Here is a 22,262-nt window from a genome sequence, read left to right on the forward strand (position 1 = left end):
CCAACGCATACTCATGTAGGAACAGAAGAAATACTGACACATGGAAAGGGATGCTCAGAAGATGAAATGTTACAGAGGAGTCTACATATCACACATACCAAAAACCTGGGAGTGAATAAACTTGAGTATGCCTGTATGAAATGAGATGTACAGAAACTTCCGTCAGAGTAGTAAAAAACGTAGGCTTAGCTAACATTGTTCAGCAAAACCATAATATAGAAAATGAACAACAATTTTATGCACATACTTTTAATAAATGATGTAGGAAGATAATGCTGGCCAGCATTTGTCAATATTCCTGCAGTAGGACACATGGTTTTAAGAACACTATATACAGTTACTTTTGAGCAGATTGATGGAGAAAATGATTTGTAGCAAATTGGCAACTTGAGTTTAACTGCTGAGGTTCCCAGTGCTTTTCTTTTTCTGGCTCTCCAAAGCATTTCATATATTATCAAGACCCAGTCTCAGCTGTCCTGCTGTGTTCCTTCACTGATTTAGCCAGCAGGGTGAAAGCAATTATTCCCCAAACACATCTTACCTTTTTTTTTTCTTTTAATGCTATTTCCTACTAAGAATCTATTATCTGTTTTAACTCATTCTGCTGATGGCTGCGTACCAGGCTGTTCCAAAGAAAACATTTAACGGTTTTAAATACCGTGCAGGACACAGCCCTAACCATTTTGGAGAAGTAAACAAGTCATGGGTTACATGCTTTTAGAACCCACCCAATAATTATTATATTACATAACAGCCACATGCAGATGGTTACAATTTAATATGGTACATTACAGCTATGATTTAGGGAATGCAGATGTACCATACCTTCTCAATTATTTCCTACTGAATGGATGGAGCTCATGAATTTGCTGAGAACACAGGACATATGGGAGGGTCTGATGATCTTGTTAGATGCTTTCTGTGCCTCTGCACAGAACGTGTCTCTTGCATCAGCTGAGCCTCTTAGCCATTCTGATAGCAGAAATTTTAAAATGTATGAAAGAAACCTTTTTCAATTGCTATGATTTTCGGACTTTTTTCAAAAGAAAGGACAGAAGGTCACTCCTTAATGTATTTGCTGCTTGTGATCAGGCAGCCCTCTTGGGGAGATACTTAAGAAGTGTGTGTGAACATACATATGAGGGACTGTTTTTGCAGTGCTGAGTTTGAGCTCAGGGCCTTCACACTGAGCTACATCTCCAGCCCTTTATTTTTTTAATTTTTGAGGCAAGTTTTCATTAAGTCACTAAGTTGCCTAGATTGAGTTTGAACTTGAGATACTCCTGCCTCAGCTTCCCAGAGTTCAGGGATTATAGGCATGCACTATCACACCAGGCTGTGCATGTGCATGTGAATATACATAAATATATATGATGTGATGTGAAAGAGATAGGCTTTAAATGGTTTATATTCCTGTGTATTGGGGCCTTGTTACATTTTAGGTCTGAATTAATAATCAACATTCATACTCTATGACTGCTTGAATCTCTGTTAATTTAAATGACTAGAGTCTGTGCAATTAGGCAAAAACTTGGGGAAGCACATTGTTTTCCTGGCAGAAATAGCCCTGAGGTTGGGCTTTACTGGTGCTACAGGAGATTATGGCCCTGGCCAGTGCCATATATTGAGGAATTTATGTGTCACACAAGGCCAATGGGAAAAGGGGGCACATACGGAATTAAAAAATAAGAGTTCTATAAATTTCATACTTTAATATTCTGGGCAAAGTTGGGCTATTTTGAAATGTGATCCTATCTTCATTGTTATCAGTGTTCTAAGCTGCTCTATGCTGATTCCAGTACTAGGATGTCAAGTCGTTGTGTACTGGACCCTGCAACCATAAGCACATCTATGCGCTTTTGGATAGCATTACATCTCTTTCTTACACTTAATTTTTCCAGCTCTACCACAGGAAAAATAATTTCTATTCTGTCTCTTTCCAAGAACATTGCCATAACAAATAGAGGAACATTAACAAAGTACTCTAAGCTGTCCAAGCAAAGTCAGCAATGAAAGAGTAGAAGAAAGACTAAAGCATGTTACTTAGAAATACCATTATGGTTAAACTTTCCACCCCAGTACTGCAATTAAAGAAATATAAGAGCACTAGGGAGTTACATAGCACCTTTCAGATGTAAGACCTTAACAATGAGTACTTTCATGTTGCAAACAGGAAAAAAGATTACCATAAATGAAGGAATAAGATCCCACAGATGTTATTGGACGAGGTTCCATTGAAAAGAAAGACAAGGAGCCAGATCACGGCAGGCTTATTATTAAATAAACCTGTCTATCTTCTTGATGGATAATCAACCAGTTGAATGGCTATGCAGAATGCGCAATACTCAAATGATCCACAGATAGGGATTTTATCATTCTACAAACTAATAAGATCAAAGTGCTAAGATAGCGATAGGGTTTCTTTTTTGTCCAAGTCCTGCAGTAAAACTCTGATTTATCTGACCTTTTGGAAAACAGCAAATAGGGTTAAGGTTAGACACTAAACAATCAGCCTTGCATTATAGCTATCCAGAGCTTTACCTTTCCAGTGATTCCCTTCAGTTTGCTGACACTGTTTTTGTGATCTAATTTGTGAGGACACTCAGTGTTGATACACTCTATGCAGCAGAGAAATTCTTCATGCCTTTCTGACTTTGAATCATATATAGCAGCTGCTCTGCCTAAACTCTTAGCAGAAGGTGACAGATGGGAAAGAGGAAGATTGCTTAGAGGCCTACTAGCTGTGGAGTAAGCAATCTTCCTCCTTTTATAGAAAGGTATATTTGTATAGGAATAGAAACCAAAACTTGTCCACCATAAAACCATGCAGACAGCTAAATAAGCTTTTGAGAGAAACCTGAACAAGAGAAGTGTTTCAGAAAGAGAATGGACGGAAGGAAAATCTTTCAATTCGAACATATAAGATTTCATCAAGAAATACCGTGTATAAAGTCTTTTAGGCTGTTCCTTAGCTTCTGAGTTTGAGACAAAACCCCTTACTTCTGCTCCTAATAGATTTAGTCATATTTAGTATTCTCTGCAATGAAATGCTGACCAAAATCCATTTATTTTATGCTAAAAGTCTTACTTTAGTCAAAAGTATTTGTGGGGTCTGAATAAACAGGTTTTGTTATTGTTTTAAGTAGCTGGATTGCTCACTTTCTCGGTTGCACTGGAACCTTAACAATGACTTATCTGGGGCAGGCAACTAACTTTCTTTTTCAGTCAAAAAGATTTCAGGAAGCTAATTTAGTAAGTCAAACCATCCTACCAGAGGTTCAATTCTTTGATATCTGTAAGATACCTCTAACTTCCACTGATCTCTGTAAGAGTTGGGGGTTTAATTGTCAGCAGCTGGGAGCTACAGCACTGGTTAAAATGTGAAAAACATCAATACTCTTAAGTATTATTCTAAAGAAGCATCATTAGTCTCCATACTCATTGATTCAGGCACTGGGACTGAGAGAAAGGATGATTATAAATAAATGGGGAAATGGATATAAACTATCTTAATGGCTGAGCTGCCACTAAAACTTAAAAAAAAGAACTGACATATTACTGTTCAGTTATCACTATCTGTACATTAACTCCTGCTGGGAAACTGCAGATCTTCTGCTAACCCTCAGCTAATGTCAGCTGTGAAACTTTACCCCTTTGAACAGGACTGTAATTACACCTGAAAATCACCCTTAAAACCTTTATAAAACTGGTGGTCCACAACTTAGGCTTATTATTTTTCTTTCATCATCATAAAAGTAATATATGAAGATTAAAGTAAAGCTAGGCAGCAGAGGAATGAATAAAAATAACTGGAGAATCTTACCACAGCCTAGTGTTAAGTCTTTAAAACATTAATTTTTATGTTTAAAAAAGTAGAAATCTAATCTGATTCGATTTGATCTTGTATATCACCTATAATGCTTCCAGGAGCCTCTGTGAAAATTCTCAATTTGAGGTCTTTGGTCACAATGTACTGAATCTTCCTCTCAAATTTTAGATATCTGACATGGGGAAAGTTGAAAGCTCAGCAAATATATAAATTTCTCTTTAGGAGAGAAGCATGATTAATTAAAGGCTCTGTTTTTTTAACCTTAATTTTTATGACATTATGGCAGAATTTTGTATAGCTATGCTGCAAAATACATGTTCATAAATGCACATGCACACGAACAGCAAATGTCTTCCAATTCCCCTCGTTACCAAATAGACCCTGTAGATGTGATAGTCTTTCTGGGAGAATTAAGGCTCAAAAGAAATCTTTTAAGTTCTCTTTTGCCTGAAAGGATGATTGTAAAAATATATGTTTTACAGGGCTTTCATGGATTGGGAAAAGAGTAAGAAAGAAAAAGAAATTAGTTTAAAAGTAATTGTTGCTAAACTGGAATTTAGTCAGTAAATTAAATAATATTTAAAGTCCTGACACATCTGCACAACAAGTATTTGATGAAATGCTTTGAATTTCTGAAGATTTCAGTCCAATATGGTGAGTTGTTTTGAAGATTAGAATGGCTCCCAACACTGAATTCTGTAAGTCTCATGGGAGATGATGGGTCCTGGGAATGAAAAGAAGAAATTCATTGGTGAGCTGAACAATTGCAAAAATTTATAAAGTGACACTAAATTAATAAAAGTATGTAACTGTTGAAAATTATGTTCACAAAGGGTAAGATGCAGTATCAAAAAATGTTAAGTAAAAAGGCAGCCCTTTTTATTTTTAAATTTTGAGACAGGGTCTTCCTAAATTGCCCTTAAACTTTTTACACTCTTGTCTCCCTCCTGAATAGTTGGGGTTACAGGCATGTGCTACCACTCCCAGTTGTTATAGTTATTTTCAACTCAAAAATTGTATCTGGAACTAAAAACAGTAAATTCACAAAGTTGTTGAAAGTGGTGGACTTGAGTAATTTATCTTCATTTTCCTTACTTTCTACTTGTACTGTCTTCATTTTCTTCAGTAAATGGAGAATAATTTGTTGATTTAAAAATGTTTATTTTGGGGGGCTGGGGATTTAACTCAGCGGCAAAAGCGCCTGCCTGGCAAGCGCAAGGTCATGAGTTCGGTCCCCGGTACTGGAGAAAAACCAAAAAAAAAAAAAAAAAAAAAAAAAAAAAAAATTTTATTTTGGAAATCTATATGGAAATAACATGAGCTTTGAAACTGAACAATTCTGAATTTTAATTCTAGCTTTGCCACCTTCAATTCAGTGACTCTGGCCAAATAACATCAAAGGACCTTAGTTTTCTCATCTGTAAGATAAGCATAATAAAATCTACCTGAAGGAATAGATATAATAGACACACAATTAGCTATTATTAGTATAAACTTTGTGGAAATCTATTCAGTCACATACTTTGAGTCTTTAAAAAGTTCATAACAGTAATTTGACTTCTCAGATTGTATCCTACAGAAATGGTTACAAATGAGGGAAAAGATTTCTTCTCAATGCTCGTAGCCTTATCAATAGTAGTGAAAAATCAGATAAGATCTTAATGTTGGACAGTAGAGAAATGGTTCAATAAGCAACATATCCTTGGTGTAATGGGGAATTCTTTTGGTATTATTAAAAAAATTAAAACAGAACATAATAACATCTCAACTTAAAATTATACCTATGGAAAATACTAGAAAGTATACAAAAATGTTAATTCATTGTCATTAGGTGGTAGGAACATGAATGACTTTAATTTTTTTCATAGGTGTTTGTCTCTTTTTCTTGTTATGTTTCACATAGCTTCAAAATTAATTCTAACAGGCATTATTATCTTCTGATTTTAAAGTAACACATTTCTTCGCAGAATACTTGGAAAGTATAAAAAGGGATAAAGTAAAATAATGGCCTATTATCTCACTGACTCTTTTTATCTCCTTTCTTATCCATTCATTCAGGAAATCCTTATTGAATACTTATTTATCAGACATTGTGCCTTAGGGGCTGGTACTAAAATGTGATCAAAATGTAATTACTATCCTGAAAGAGTTGACAATCCAGTGTGGTACATAGACAATGAAATAGACTATTACTATACAGAATAAAAGTCTCTTGTATAGAGTTACGGTAGTACCTAGAAGGGAGATATATATATACAGTGGGGGCTAGTCAATGATGAATAAGTGATATGGAATTTGAAACCTGGAACCTAAATATTATCTAGCCAGCTTGGGGATGGGGGATGGGGGATGGGGGTTGGGAGTTGGGGGTGGAGGAAATAGGAAGTTGCAAAGCAAGCATCCAAGTCATGGAAAAGAGCAGGCACACGTTTGTGAGACTGAAAGAAGTAGAGTGTGGTTCAAGCATAGAGTGTGGGGATAACGCTGGTGGAGGGGAATTTCAGAGATGAGAATAATGAAAGATGAGCCTGGAAAGATAAATAGATGCTGGATCATAAAAGGATTGTAAACCTTGCTAAGGAGTTCAGGTTATGCTGAGAGCAATGGAAAAACCATGAGCAAATTTTGAGATTTTCGTCTTTCTAGTTCCACTACAGAGAATGGATTGGAAGTTGAACATAATTGGAGACAGGAAGACCAGTTATGAGTCTACTGCATAGGTGGCATGTGATCTAGGAGGTCACTATAATTAAAACAGAAAAATATACATCTCCCCAAGATATCTAGAAATTAAAATAAAAGCAATGGTGATTAATTAGATGTAGAGTGGGTGAAGAAGAGAAAGCAACACAAGAAATGGATACTCCTGACAGGGGGAAAGAGAGAGGGGGGAGAGAGAGAGAGAGAGAGAGAGAGAGAGAGACAGAGAGAGAGAGAGAGACAGAGAGAGAGAGAGAGAGAGAGAGAGAGAGGGAGGGAGAGAGAGAGAGAGAGATTGGAGTTGAAAGCAACTTGGTTATTCAAGTTTGTAGCTCAGGAGAAAATGCTGGGCTGGAGATATATATTCAGAACTGATCAGCACATATATGGTCATCAGCCAAATAATAGATAGATTCCACGATGAATAAGTAAACCTAGCAACATTTTGGAATATACTCTCTTAAGGATATTTCTCATGGTAGAAGAGAGGAAGGAAGGTATAAGAAATTTGAGAGAAACATAAGAAGAAGTTTTTATTTTTTAGTTTAATTTATATGTGTGCATGTTTGTGTGTGTTGCTAAGGATCAAACCTAAGAATTTCTGCATCCCAGGTCTGCTTTAGTTTTAAAATTTAAATGCATCTAAGATTGATCAAACACTTAAACATTAACTATTCCCTTCAACAGAGCAATTAAGTCAGTAGTACAACTATGCTAGCTCTCCTGTGTATACATATATACAGCAACCATTGTTAATTTCCTATCACCTTGTCTGAAATTCTGCATTGCTTGTATTGCTTTTGTGTTATTTTCTAAATGTATGTGTGTTTGTTAATATGTTTCATTCTTTTATCTTTAAAATAAAAATATAAAATTTAAAAACAGAAAAATTGAGAGCTTGGTGTACAGGACTGTGAGCTTTTACACATGCATAGAATCTTGTAACAGTCATCACAGAATGCACAGCCTCCCCTCAATCTTAACCCTGGCAACCACTAATGTGTTTTAGCTCCCTGTATTTTTGCCTTTCTGAAATGTCATACAAGTGGAATGCTACAATATGTAGCCATTTTTCCCAATTTAAATGTATAAGGTTTTCAATTTTTCTGCATTCTTTTTAGTAGCTGATATCATCACAATATTTCTTTAAAAAATACCCATTCTAGAATAGGTATGATGAAATCTTTTTATGGTTTTAATTTGCATTTTCCTAATAGTTAAAGATGCTTGCCATCCTTTCTTGGGCTTATTTCCTATTTCTAAATCTTTTTTGATGAAGTGTGCATTCAAACTCTTTGCCCATTTTTTTATTGTGTTGAGATTTTTCCTCTTAAATTTGAGCTTTCAGCACATTTAACATACTATGCAAATAAGTCCTTCATCAGATATGACTTTTGCAAAAACTATCTCCAAGTCAGTGGCTTATCTTTCTATTCTCCTAACAATGTTCTTTACAGATCAAATGTTTCTAATTTTGGGTGAGTCTAATTGAAAATATTTTTCTTTTGTGTCTTTAATGTGATGTCTAAGAACTCTGCCTAAGTCAAGGTAATGAGTTACCACCTATGTTTTCTTCTAAGTTTTTTTTATAGTTATACATTTAAGTCTGATCCATTTGGGGATAAATTTGTATATGTTATGAGGTGTATTTGGTGTGATAATGTCCAGTTTTTCCAGCATCATTTCTTGAAATGACTGTATTTTCTCCATTCAATTGACATTATATTTTTGTATAAAAATCAGTTGGCTATCTTTATGTGGGCCCACTTCTGTACTTCATTTTTCAATTCTGTTTCCCTTTTATTTCTCAATTCTCTTTAGTTCATGGGTCTATCCTTTTACCACCAGCATACTATTTTGACTTCTCCAGCGTTAAAATATATTTTCAAATTGTATAGTTTGAGTCCTCTGACAGCATTTTTCTTCTTTAAAATTGCAGTTGGCCATTGTAGTTTCTTTACTTTCCCATATATATTTCAGAATCAGCTTATTTATATCTACAGAAACTCTTGCTGTAATTTCAATTTGGATTGAATTAAATCTACATACCAATTTGAAGAGAATTTATATCTTTCCTTTCATTTAGTCTTTTTTAGTCCTCTTCATCAGTGTTTTATAGATTTCAGCATGAAGATCCTGTATTTGATTTGTTATATTTATACCTAGCTATTTAATTTTTGGAACTATTGTAAATGGTATTAAGTTTTTAATTTGGATTCACAAATGTAAATTGTTACTTTATAGAGACATAATACATATTTATGTGTTGACCTTGTGTGCTAAACTCATTTGTTCCCTTGGATTTTTCAGATTCTTCAGATTTCTACATATACAGTCATATCATATGCAAACAGGGATAGTTTCATTTCTTCCTTTACAATTGGAATGCCTTTGATGTCCTTTTCTAGCCTTAATACATATGTTAGGAATTTCAATACAATCTGGTATCAGAATGATACAAAAAATGGGTGAAGTGTGGTCAATGGAGTAAAGAACTACCAATAATCAGGTAAGTCATAGAGATGTATCAGATCAGTTGAGGCTGATGTTATTTGTAATAATCAATGCTCATAATCCATTTTGTCATTTTTGTGGTAGTTCTCAGCAGCTTGGATATAGGAGTGGAGAGAGAACTCAGATTGAATCTGAATTTTGAGTTTTTACTGGTTATGGTAATGGAGTTCCAAAGATTAAGAATATTTGCAAAAGAGAAGTTGAAGTATTTAGGCTTATGAAGCAAGTAGCCCTATAGGTCAATGGAATAGCACAGAACGCACAAACAACTGATGCATCTCCAATCACCTGATTTTTGACAAAGGAGACAAAATCATAGGGGAAAAGATAGCCTCTTTAACAAGTGGTGCTGCAAAAAACTGGTTATTCACATGAAGAAGATTGAAGCTAGATCCATATTTCTCACTGTATGCTGACATAAAATAAAAATTAATCAAAGAACTAAATAACAAAAACAGAACCTTTGAAATCGATGGAAGATAATATAGGGTTAACATGTGGAACCAAAGTGTTACTACACCATATTACTTTACCACCAGCATTGTATGAGGGTTCTGATTTCTACACATCCTGAGCAATACTTGTCATTGTCTTTTGGATTATAGTCATCTCATTGGATGGTTAATGGTGTCCCACTGTGGATCTGATTTACATTTTCCTAATGACAAACAATGTTGCAAACCTTCCTATGTGTTTAGTGGTCATCTGTGTGTCTTCTTTGGCAAAATGTTCAGATCCTCTGCTCATTTAAAAAAATTGGCTTATTTTTCTTTTCATTATTGAATTGCAAATGTTCTTTTATGCTCTATGTACAAGTCTCTTTTCAGACACTTGACTATTTAGAAATAGTTTCTGCCCAAAGGCCACATATTATATGATTCCATTTACATGTAATATCCAAAATAAGTATAACTAGAGTGATAGAAAGTAGATAAATGATTGCCAGAGAGTAGGGGTGTGAAGAATAGGGAGTTACTGCTTATGTGTATGAGTTTCTCTTTTGTTTAATAAAAATATTCTGAAGCTGACTTCAGTAATTGTTGCACAAATCTGTGAGTATAATAAAAATGACTGAACTATAAGTGGGCAATCTAAATTGTAGGTTAATCGTATGTGAATAAAACTGACAAAAATTCACTTTTAAATTAAGGGTTTAGATGTACTCAGCCATATAATGTTTACTTTGAGGGTGTTAGGCCCTGAGTGTGATCTTCAAAACCACAAAATAATTAAATTAGCTGGATGTGGTGGTGCACACCTGTAATCCCAGCACTTAGGAAGCTGAGGCAGGAGGATTGCTGTAAGTTTGAGGCCAGCCTAGACTACATAGTGAATTCAAAGCTAGCCTGGGCTACATAGGGAGACCCTTAAAAACAAAACAAGAGCAAAACAGAATTGAATTAAACTCTGTTTGTATAGCTTTTTAACATAACATTAATAATTATTAAATATCAAAATATTTTAATGGTTGTACAATAATTTATCATAGTGATGTAACATTTCACTATCCTCTATTGCTAGATATTTAGTTTCAAATTTCTGCAATGATAATAAATTTATGATAAATAGTTGCATAAATAGTTGATTATTTTAATACAATACACTGTTAAAATGGAGTTAGTTACCAGATAAAAGCATATGGACATTTTAAGCTCTTTATACACGTGAGTAAATTGCTCTAAAAATGATCTATGAATTTAAACTCTTATATCAGCGGTATATAAGAACACCCATTTCAACATGTTCTCCAACACTAGGTATTATAATTTGTAAAACTTGACTGATTTAATGGAGAAAATTGGGTATTTTGGTTTGTTTTAATTGGTATTTCTTTATGGTGAAGTTGAATGTTTTCATGTTCATTTTTCATTTTATTAATTATCTTTTCACATTTTTGACCAATTTTCTAACTGTTGTGTTTTGCTCTTGCTTGCCAATTTGTAAGAGCTTTCCTAATTAAGGATGTTGAGTTTTCTGAGCTATATATTTTGTGAGTATTTTCTCCAAGTTTGTATTTTCATTTTGAAGAGTATATCATCTGGAATTGCTTTGTTATTTTTGTAAAACTTACAGTAATCATTTCTTTCTATATAAAAGTTTGAAACGAAATGAAAAACTGTTCGCATTTGTTAATTCTATGCTGTGAACACATGAATATTAGCTTTATCTTTCATCCTTTAAAGATCAAAACCTTTCAGAAGAAAATAAAGGACATTATATATAAAATATCTAATAATATGGGCTTGCATACCTTATTCACCTATTCTATTGATAGACATGCAAGCTGTTTGCAGTTTGGAGATTTTACAACTATCATTGTAGCATTAATAAACATTAAAAAGTTTATCTTTGATAAGTTAAAAAAATTCTTCCCCTCCTTTTTTTCTCTGTGTTTCTAAACACTCTTCTATTATAATCAGAACATTACTTTTTATTCCTACAAAACTAATCAGTTAACTTTTTTGGACAGAGTCTGCTGGAAAGAGGATTACTTAATGGCAGTTTTGCCTATTTAGAGAAGCATATAAAATATATTTCAACATTCAATATTCACACAGGATATTCTGAAAAAAGTGTTACATGGTCATACAAGTTTGGGGAATAACTTGTTCCACTTTTGGGAATTCAAAATGTTTTTTAGCATATTAAGAGTTCTGACAAATACCACAATAAAGATAAGGTACTATGATCTGCACAAAAGGAAGTATCCAACAGTCAAATAATACTTTGAATAGAACCTCCTCTGCATGAGTCACAAAACTCAATAGCATATTAAAAGCCCTGAGAATTCCTACACTAAACGAAACTCTCTAATTTTACTTATACAGTGTTTCCTATAATTGTTCACCAGATAACTTTCTTTCCTTTAACATCTGTTAATGTGTGAAAATGCTAGTGTGTCAATAACACACACTTAGCAAAATTTATAATAAGAAAATGAGGGAGATGAGCATCATAGATAACTAAAATCTAGATAATATTGTGTGCAAGTTTTCTTACCTAAACATTAAATAACATTATCAAAGTTTTGGATAAGAAAACATATTTAATACTTTCTTCTTTTTAATCTTTGATTATAAGTGAAGAAGCATCATAAACTTAAATATAGTTGAAACAGCATGATTTGAGGTTACACAGAGCTGGGTTACAACTCTAGCTTAGTTACTTACTGGCTGTGTAATCTCAGGTAGGTGGTTTAACACATCTCTGCACTTAGTTTTCTTATGAGTAAAATCAGAATAATAACATTCACCTCACAGAGTTGATGTGAAGACTAAATGAGATAATGTATTCCAAGCACAAAGGAAAAGGGCTGGCATATATGAGGTCTTATATAATACCCATATTTGTACATACCAGAAGTTCTGTGAGGTAAAAAAAATTGAAGTAGAAGATTTAGAACTCACAGAGTGACAGGCTTCGAATTATTGCTATCTTTTTCATGTGAAAAGAACAGGAATTCTTACCAGATCAGAGCTTTGAGCTCCGTGGTCTTTCTGTAACTAAAAATCTTTTAATATTGAATTACATTGAGCTTATCTACCTGTGAATACGAGAAGGTTGTTTAGCATTTTACTAGGCCAAAGAGAATTCCATGTGTAAAGCTGCCTACCACTGATCACAAATTAATAGCATTTCAGGGGGTTGGAGTGTAGAGAGGGTGGTTTTTGCCTGTTAGTAGGTATGACTGGTTATTAATTTAAATAATAAAGACATGCAAAAAGGACCTCTTTGGAGCCTATATCATTTTAGAGACCTAGAATGTACCAACAGAGGGTATATAACTCACTGAGTGAAAGTAAATAATCTGAAGAAAATGTTTGGCTGTTTTTGGGTTTCCTGGGATCTTAGCACAAGTGATATATTAAGTGTGAGTTTGTGAGGAATAGACATATTTTCAGTGCACTGCACAGGAAAATTATGTATAGAACTTCTTCATATATGTGCAGTGACAGCGAAGAATTTAATATCATGTTTCCCAGAACAAGAATTTACTCCTTTTCTAGTTCTGCTCCTAAGTCTTCCTCTTAGCAGTTTAGGTAGCATTGCATATGCCTCCTTCAGAATACTGACCTGTCTAAGAGATGGAAGAAATGTGAAAACTGCTACGTTTCCGTTTCCAGAGCAAGAGATGACGAGCCTTCTGGGTAATCTGTAAGATTGAAAAGTGAAGGTGATTACTATGGTTTGAGTATTGCCTTCAAATGTTCATATGTTGGAACTTTGGTCCTTAGTGTGGTAGTGTTGAGGTGGTGGAACTGTTAAGAGGTGGGGCCTAGTGGAAGGTAGCTAAGCCATGAGGGTGCCATGATCAGAAGGGAATGTAGTTCTCTTGGGATCTTGGTTAGTTCTTATAAAAGAAGATTGTTTTAAAGCAAAGCCACCCATGTGCTTGGTCCCTTTGTAAGGTTGCTGTTTCTCTTTTTATTTGTCCATCATGCTCTGATACATCCAGGAGTCATTTGCCATGACACTGGCACCATGCAATTTGGACTCTGCAGCCAATCAGAACAGTGAGCCAAATAAACATTCTTTACTTTATAAAGTACCCAACCTCATGTATTTTGGTATAGCAACAGAAAGTAGACAAAGACAGTGATCAAATATCCCTGAGTATATATAAGTGGCTATTCATTCAGTGGCATTTTCTTCCTTGTCCAATCCCTGAAGGCAGTAAGCATCTACAAATCTCTAAAAATTAGGTTGCTACATGGATGCATTTGTAAACAGTCCTGATATCCAGTTTTAAAGAGCAATCAGCCTGCTATCCTTTGAACTAAGATTATTTTATTTAGCAGAATTATCTGATCTATAACACTGGCTGGTATCTGACTTAAATAACTGTGGTGACAGCTTAACATCATCTAAATTTAATGGAGTATTTTGGGTCTTGCTACTCACAAAATTACCTTGTCTTGCTGCATTCCACTGGACACAACTGAGATAGCTATTCTAACAGTTTAGGTGTTGCTGTGTTTCTAAAATGAATGAGGTATCTAGAAAATCAGTTTTTAGGATTGACAAGTAATATCATTTATGATAAAAATGTTTACATTTATGATCATTTGCTTTTTGGAAGAGCCAAGTATACCTGAATCATGTGGCTTAATGTACAGATAATCACTGTCTTTAGTTCTCAAGTTTATCTTTCTTTATAGCTGTGTAATATTCCATTATATAAAAGTACCACAATTTTCTTATCCAATCCTCAGTGGATGGACATTTGGGTTGCTTCCACAATTTTGCAATTACAAATTGTGCTAACTTGAGGCCTTTATAGGTAAATGGTCACAACTAGAGACCATACTCATAAGTGAAATAAATCAGACCTGCATGTGCAAGCACCGCATTATATCACTAGTGTAAAACCTGAAAGAGTTAATTTAAACTAGGAGGTATGATAGACATTGTGAAATGATAGGAAAGTACTCAAGGGTAAAGGGCAACTGGGATGTGGGAAAAGAGAAGGGAAAGAAGGAGAAATTTTGTATGTATGTATATACAGGATAGTTAACATGGTTGTTCTACTGTCTTCTATTTGTTTGCTGAAAGAAACTGTCAGTGAGTCCTTGATTGATCAATATTGCATGTCTCTATCTGTTTTCATGAGAAACCACTTTGAAGATATCAATGTGTAATACCACAAGCATTGTTAATTTCCTACCACTTTGTTTGTAACTCTGTATCGTCTGTACTGTTCTTTTGCTATTTTGTAAAAGGTTGTCTGTCTGTTAATGTTTTCCTCCTTTTATTTCTAAAATAAAAAAAAAATCACTGTCTTTGTACGTACTGCATGAAGTGTATTTGGTACTTTGAGATAGAAAATAGACAGTAGTCATTCTTACAGTTTCTGGCTAGTACATTTTCTTCTATGAAATGAGTTTTTCATTCAGAGGGTCTCCAAGTGTGAGGTCTCTCATGACTGGGGCCAACCAGCTAGGGTGGGTTACCTTTGCCATGGCAAAGCTGGTAAGTTTTCATGCCATTGCGTTAACCGGTCAGATTTCAGACAAAGATGCTTTCTTCCAGGTAGTAGAAAAGTGAAAATGGTTTGAGGAATGTTTGTTTTTGGAATCATGATTGTATAGTAGGTGCAATATTCTTTCTTATTTGGAATCCCACCTGTCTTGGTCCCGAGCTATCCTTGTTGCTGGGACAAAATACCCAACACTTACAATGTAAAGAGGGAGAGATTTATTTTGGCTCACAGTTTCGGTCCATGTTCAGTAGGCTTAAACATAGGAACAGCTTTTCTGGGTGGAGGAAAACTGCTCAAGACCTGGCAACCAGGAAGCAGAAAGAAAGCAGGAGCAGGAAGGGAGATATATTCCTCCAGGTCATGCCTCCAGTGACCTTCCTCTTCCAATCAGACCTCCACCTCTAACAGCAAGTTGGCTATATTGCCTCCATGAATCAATAAACTTCCAAAAGCCTTACCTTTGAGCTCATGAGGACTTTGGGAAACATTCTCCATACAAACCATAACACTTGCCTTAGGGAAGTCCTGCCAGTAGTAGCCAGGTCTTCAAGAGGGATAATAGTCAAAAACTTGTGTTTGTTCAACAAATAGAAAAAGAGGCAACAAGCATTTAACGATACATCTCATCTCACCTATCCAACACTTCTACCATGAAGGCAACTGACAGAGGGAAAGACAGTTCTGGAAATGGAATTAACTTCTTTGCCCTGTTGCTCCTGAGAAGTGATGCTAACTCTTTTGGTGCTTTCTTACTGAAGGGTGGCTGTCTCAAAAACGTTTAGGTGTAGTTTGACAATGAACTTTCCCAGAAACTGATTATTAGGATTCTGCTAAGTATGAGGTTTTTTTATTGTTATTTGTTTTACTTTTTTCCACTACAACCCACACTTGTATTTGGTATAGAACATTGCCACCAATTATTTGAATACAATTATGCTTTTGTGGACATTGATACCTGCGCTGAAAAACTTGGTTATCAATTTCCTTCATGGTTTTACTCCCCAGAGTGAGCTTAAGCTAAGATACATATGCAGGCCCCTGTAGTGAAGACTAAATTTAAAAATGTATATAGCTGAAAATGTGGACCCTGCAGAACAGAAGACAAATGCAGAATTTATGAAGTCAGTTCTTCTACCATTTGCACTTATCCTGCTTCCCCCATCCCTCATAATTTTGCTGCCCACTCTATAGTGATTTCACCACTATTCCATAGGTGGCTACATGAATGAAGATGGTGTCATTTTAATGCACGCTGGCTCAGCTGTTTTTTTTTTTTTTTTTCTGTCTTTTTGAGACAGGGTCTCACTATGGAGTTCAGACTGGCCTTGAGCTAACTTTGTAGCCCAGGCTGGTCTTGAACTTGCAGTGATCCTCTTGCCTCAGCCTCCCAAGTGCTGGGATTACAGGTGTGTGCCACCACATCAGCTCTGGCTTTGTACCTGTCTTGTCTTAGATACCTTCATTTCCCTGAAAAATTCTAGATTTCCACATAAACCCTTGGTACTGAATAAAGTGACTATGGAATACTTGTCTTTCTATCCACTGGTTCTGAGACTGGAAAGAGAAGGAAAAATAGGAACAAGGACAAAGACACAACATAGAGTCTAGCAGAATTTAGGTTGAACTGTGACTGCTTTGGATTACTCCCCTTCCCCCAGTCTGAGCTTCTTCATATGTAAAACAGGGGCAACACTCTCTCATTCACAGCATTTTTGGATGCATACTCTCCCATCAACTATGAGTATTTTCTAAGGTTGTATTCTTGATCCTCTGACTTTCTCTTTTAACATTCATTTCCTTTTCCCTTGGATCCGTGTCAACACTGATTATGTGATTCCAAATTTTACATTTTACCTCCTTTCTCTAGTGTTATTATTCTCTTGACCTTTCATGGGTTTAATTGCCATCTCTATACAAATGACCTTCAGATATCTCTAGTCAGTGGGACTATTTCCAGTTACTAAACATGTCTCCTGGCTTTGATTCTTCTCCATTTCTAGAATTATCACCACTCATGAAACCACAAGGACATATATACAGCTTTTTGTTGGTCTTTCCAGCTATTTTCTTTTCAAATTCCAATTCATCTGAAATATCAGTACCTCAGTAATCTTTCTAAAATTTCTCTTTCATTATATCAGTATTAAATCAAGACCACAAGATCGATAGCTATTTTCTGTTATACCAAGTCTACAAAACTTTCAACTGCCGGGCTATATCTTATTTCTCTTAAGATTACTGCCCCAAATCCATAATGCTCACTTTGTGTTTCAAAATATTTTTTTTCTCCCAGCATCTGTCCTGGTATTATTTTTCCTAATAAAATCTAACTCAAATCCTGCCTCTTCCTCAAAACTCTTAATAGTATAGCCACACACTTTCCCCCCTGAATGATATACTATGTGTTTAAGTTTCACTAACAATAACACACATACCATATATATCATGCAGTGCTTAGCACAAGGCTAAATCTATTAGGTATGTAATTGCTAGCATTGATTTTATAGAAATGTATACACCATATTTTATGTGCACAAAAGATGGCTGTGCTTATTTTTCCCTGTTATTGTGAATTCCTTGAGGGCAGAGACTGCCTTTTACTTGTTCTTGCATTATCCCACAGTACAATATTTGAGATATATCCTCGGGAAGTGCTTTCTGAATGAAATCACTTAAGACTTGTATTTCTTCAGGAAAACATACTGATTCAGAGCTCAGGGGTAAAAGGAGCATCAGTGATATTACCGCATGAGTTAAGTTTTCCAGAACCTGAGGGCATGAATATTCCTTTATCAGGATAGAGTGGGAACTACTCACTTGTAGATTACCGAGCTATTCAAGGGAGTATCCCCTCCCTAACCTAGTATATTATGTTTGATGCTTTGAGCGATGAGACCTAGGATTTCTATTCGTGAGCAAGCAAGGGACAAGTGTGAGAGTAGGTTGTTTTATAGGCTGGTGGCCAAAATGCTAGATAAGGTATAAGGAGGGATGACTGTACATACATAGAATACATGAAAAAAGTAATCTGTTTCAGAATGTGGAATGTGTAATAGTAACATAAGTTTACAGTGATTTTTAGTATATAATAACATTCTTTTTAAAAAAAGGAAGGTAGCATTTGGTGAAAAATATCAGGTAGTGGGTATTCAGGTTAACTTGGGACTCCTCAGTATCAGACATGCTCATAAAACATCATGCCTTAGAGCTAAAGATAGCTTGTAGATCATGGAATTGAAAGTGAGGTCCAGAGAGAAGGGACTTTCCAAAAGTCACACCTTCCACTTAGTGCCAGAATTGGGATAATGTTTCCCATACAAGATCTCTATGCCTGTTTTTCCATCCTTTTATTTCTGGTGAAAGAGGAAAAGACATTGAGATAATTTTCTTTGAAATGGACCTTTAAAAGATACAGAGACTGAAAAGAAATTGGTGCAAAGGAGAGATTCAGAGGTTAATGTTTTGGACTTTGGAGCTAGGATCTGTCACTTACTCATCTATGTGACTTTGTGTTTCTCTGACTTGGAGTTTCCTCATGTACAAAATGGGGTTATTTAATATTTACAACTCACAAAACGATGGTGATTATAAAATGTGGCAAAGCCTATAAGTCATTCAGAATATAATAAGCATTCAACAAATGTTAGTTTTACCCTTCAAATACATTAATGACTGATTTCTATGTGCAACCTTATTTTGCTGGGGTTTCAGAGGCAATGAAATTCAGATGATGAAGTCTCTGACTTCAGTGAGTTCCCATGTAGTCCCTTACTACCAAAAATCTTTACTAAAGCCAGGCTATTTTATTTCTATCCCCTCACTTAGCTAGAGGTCCTGTGAGTTAGCAATCAGTGTTTCTTTTCTTTTCTTTTTTGTCTTTTTTTTGAGACGGAGTTTCACTCTGCAGTTGAGGCTGGCCTTGAACTCACTTTGTAGTCCAGGCTGGCCTTGAACTCCCAGTGATCCTCCTGCCTCAGCCTCCTAAGTGCATGCACTACTATGCCAAGCTACCAATCAGTGAGTTTCTTATCAGTACTTTTTGCCTCTTCTTACTTTGTCACCAATCCAGAGCCCAGCTGATCTTTCAGACCCAAGTTCTACCTCCTCTGCGAAGCCTTTCCTGATAAGACTATCCCATAAAAAAAAAAATCACCTTTTCTTTTGAAATTCTATAGCACAAGCTTTATAGCTCTACTCACCTGACCAATGACATATCCTGTATTGTGTTTTGTTACACAATTTTTCATGTATGTGTCTTATCTCCCAAATAATTTATCCTCCCCTTTCATCTTCCACCCAGGCATCCTACTCCAGAATGACACTGCTTTCTGTATGTAGCTTACAGGTCATGAAATTGAAACTGATTTCCACACAGGAGGAATTTTCTGAAAGTTATAGCTTCAAATTAGTGCCAGACATAGGCAACATTTGGAAGATCTTTTTGGAAGATCCACTCATGTACTTATTCTAAATCATTTCAAATATCTAATCATAAGTATATGACCCACGGGAAGACCAGTTAAGAAGCTGTTAGTATAGGTCACTATATCTTGAATTCTTCTGTGGAAATCTGGTAGACAGCTGACTGAGTTATCCCTCTTATCGCCACTATGCATGGGGATAAACAGGAGCAATTTGGTACTCCTGAAGAAGTATATTTTGGGGGTAGAATGCAAGAATTTAAATCATGTGGCGGTGTTAAAAGTTCCTCAGGAATAACCACATAGGTCTAATTAGGCCTGAAGAACTGTATTCGTCAATCTTCCCACTGCTGGAACACAATAAAGTGATCCCTCACCTATTGCAGGAGTTACCTTCCAGAGACTCCAGCAATAGGTGAAAACCTGCAAAGTAGTGGTGCTATATTTATTTTATTATTTACATATATTTTAAGGCTTTATAACTTCTTCTCACACTTCTATAAACCCTTCCCATACTCCTACGCGCCTTCCAAGGGAGACCCTTCTTCCCAAAGCCTCGGCTTCCAGCTGGGGTGGTGCCTGGGGATGCCCAGGTGAATTGGTGTCTCAGCTCTGAGGGCAGCAGAGGAGGATGGGGCAAGTGGGGCTGGGCGGCAGGAGCTGGCTGGGGAGCGGGGCGAGCAGGTCCCAGCCAAGCCACAGCCAACCCAAGCCCAGTGCCTGTCCTGAACCTCTCGCCCAGCCCAGGCTGGCTCATAGCGTGGGCAGGGGCCGGGGGCAGTGCCTCCTAGCCTATAAGCCTATAAGCAGAGCCTGCCTGGTGCAGGTCTGCTCTTGCAGCCAGGTGGCTCTGCCAGGCTTGGGCTGGTGGTAGACGAGTACTGCATTTGCATTGTGTACAGTATTTCATTTCAATTTAAAATTCTTTTAATATGCTTGAATTAACCTTTTCATATTGTTTTAATTTTTTAGGCAAAAATAATTACAATAATAAATATTATATAAATACCTATATACTGGAAAACCCATGATATAGTGAAAACTCTGCAATACAGAATTCGATATATTTTTTTTAAAAAATCCCGCAATACAGTGAAGCTACAATAAGTGAACCTGCTACAGTGAAGGATAACTGTATTCAACACCCACAATTTACAGAAGGAGAGGTTTAATTTAGATCATGATTTTGGGTTTTCCGTCCATGGTCAGCTGACTCCAATGCAGAAAGAGCATGATGGAAGGGCAAGTGGAGGAAAGCTGTTCACTTCAGAGAGGCCAGAAGCAGAGAAATAGGGGAGGAGTAGGTAGGGACTTATACCCTCTAAAGGCACCCACCACATACCTCTTCCATCCGGGCCTCAACTCTCTATAGCACTCATCAATGGATCATTTCACTGATAATTGTAGCTCTCCATGATCCAACTACCCTCCCAAAGCTCTACCTCTGAACATAAGAGACTTAGGGGGACATCTAGATCCAAAACCATAACAAGAACTAAGTGATAAAATAGCTTTTTCTTGAAACAAGATTCAGTGGTTGTTTCAGACTGGGAGACGATTGCACAGAATATCACCCAGACAGGCTTCTTCTGAACAATAAAATTTTTGACGTGAAAGGCTTCTCATCTCTGATTGTGAGTTCTTTTATACAGGAGGTTACTTGGACAGTTTGAATTCTGATAAGGACAAGGGATCTAACCAGTTCTCTCCAAAGATCCAGGTATTAGAGCAATCTCTGTCATATGATGAAAGTTTGCTTTTAATCATCTTCCAAAACAACATTTTTCTTACATTATCTTTCTGGGCACAAACCTCCAGTAGTTCCTCATTACCTATAGAATAATGTTCTTAGTCTTGTGATATAGTTTATTGGCTGGATCAGACTAACAATCTCCTACTCCATAATTGATCCTGTATTGTGTTGTTGGGCAACTTTTCACATCTGTTTATTATTTTTTCTATATAAATTTAAGGCCCTTGAGTTCAGATACTGTACTGTTTAACACTTGTTATGGGTCTAATGTCATAAATTTAGTATGCTTTCAATAAATACTCCTTTATTTCTTCTGTATTTCTAACAGATGACTTGTCATAACAGTAGCAACTGGAGTATTAAAAGTACATGAGAAATGTAGCCTACCCAGAGCAGTCATAATAGATGTTACACAAGGAAAGTTTTACTCAAATAAAGGAAAAGGAAATTAGGTTTATATATAAAACACTTTACATGCTGAAGAATGAAGACAATATTCTCCAACTAAGTGTTCAGCATTTGACAAGAATGAACAACTGTTGTAAACCCTACTTATCATTAATATCAGAAGCTTATATTAGCAAAATCAAGCACATTTTTGGTTTTATATTATACAGACTTTTTACTTGATAAAACATCCCTCCTGGGATATACTTTATTAGAATTATCAAAAGAAATTAAGGAGTTCATTTTAGCCTCATTAGTTTGAACTAAAAGCAGTTAAAGCAAGTTTAGTTCTTTTATGGCTGAATTCTTTTGAAATGTTTTTTGTCATAGATGATACACTAATACGTAGAGTAAAAAGAATAGGCTGTGCATAATCATTATACACTCTGAGGTTTGATCCTGATTTGTAGCTGTCTATTAGATTCTCACAACAGAGTGATGGAAGTGCTGTACGAGAAAAAGGAAAAGAACTGGTTTTAACTTCTTTATTAGGTGTTTTGGATTGTACCTACGTGTGACCCCCAAACCCTCATGTAATCATAGGTAGGGATTTTTGGACTTGGTTGTATCTAGGATGTGTGACACTGAGATTAAGCATGTGATGCTGGGATTAATGGT

General features: G+C 35.8%; 1 protein-coding gene across 2 annotated transcripts in view; it reads right to left on the reverse strand.

Annotated features, from left to right (window-relative positions):
• Window positions 1-1,299: 1,299 nt before the first annotated feature.
• Zdhhc15 (zinc finger, DHHC-type containing 15) overlaps window positions 1,300-22,262 on the reverse strand; it is a 119,926-nt gene continuing 98,963 nt past the window's right edge. Inside the window, exons 11-12 of one of the 2 annotated variants that reach the window (XM_005413092.2) lie at window positions 13,118-13,196; window positions 4,468-4,553 (exon numbers count right to left, since the gene is read on the reverse strand). In XM_005413092.2, the coding sequence (XP_005413149.1) occupies window positions 13,150-13,196 (47 nt within the window). In that variant the 3' untranslated portion in view covers window positions 4,468-4,553; window positions 13,118-13,149. Of the gene's footprint in view, window positions 4,554-13,117; window positions 13,197-22,262 lie in introns of both variants that reach the window. The other variant, XM_013509120.1, reaches the window with a different exon arrangement.

The sequence above is a fragment of the Chinchilla lanigera genome, unplaced genomic scaffold, assembly GCF_000276665.1.
Source record: "Chinchilla lanigera isolate Chin_1 unplaced genomic scaffold, ChiLan1.0 scaffold00161, whole genome shotgun sequence".
Taxonomy (NCBI): Eukaryota; Metazoa; Chordata; class Mammalia; order Rodentia; family Chinchillidae; genus Chinchilla; species Chinchilla lanigera.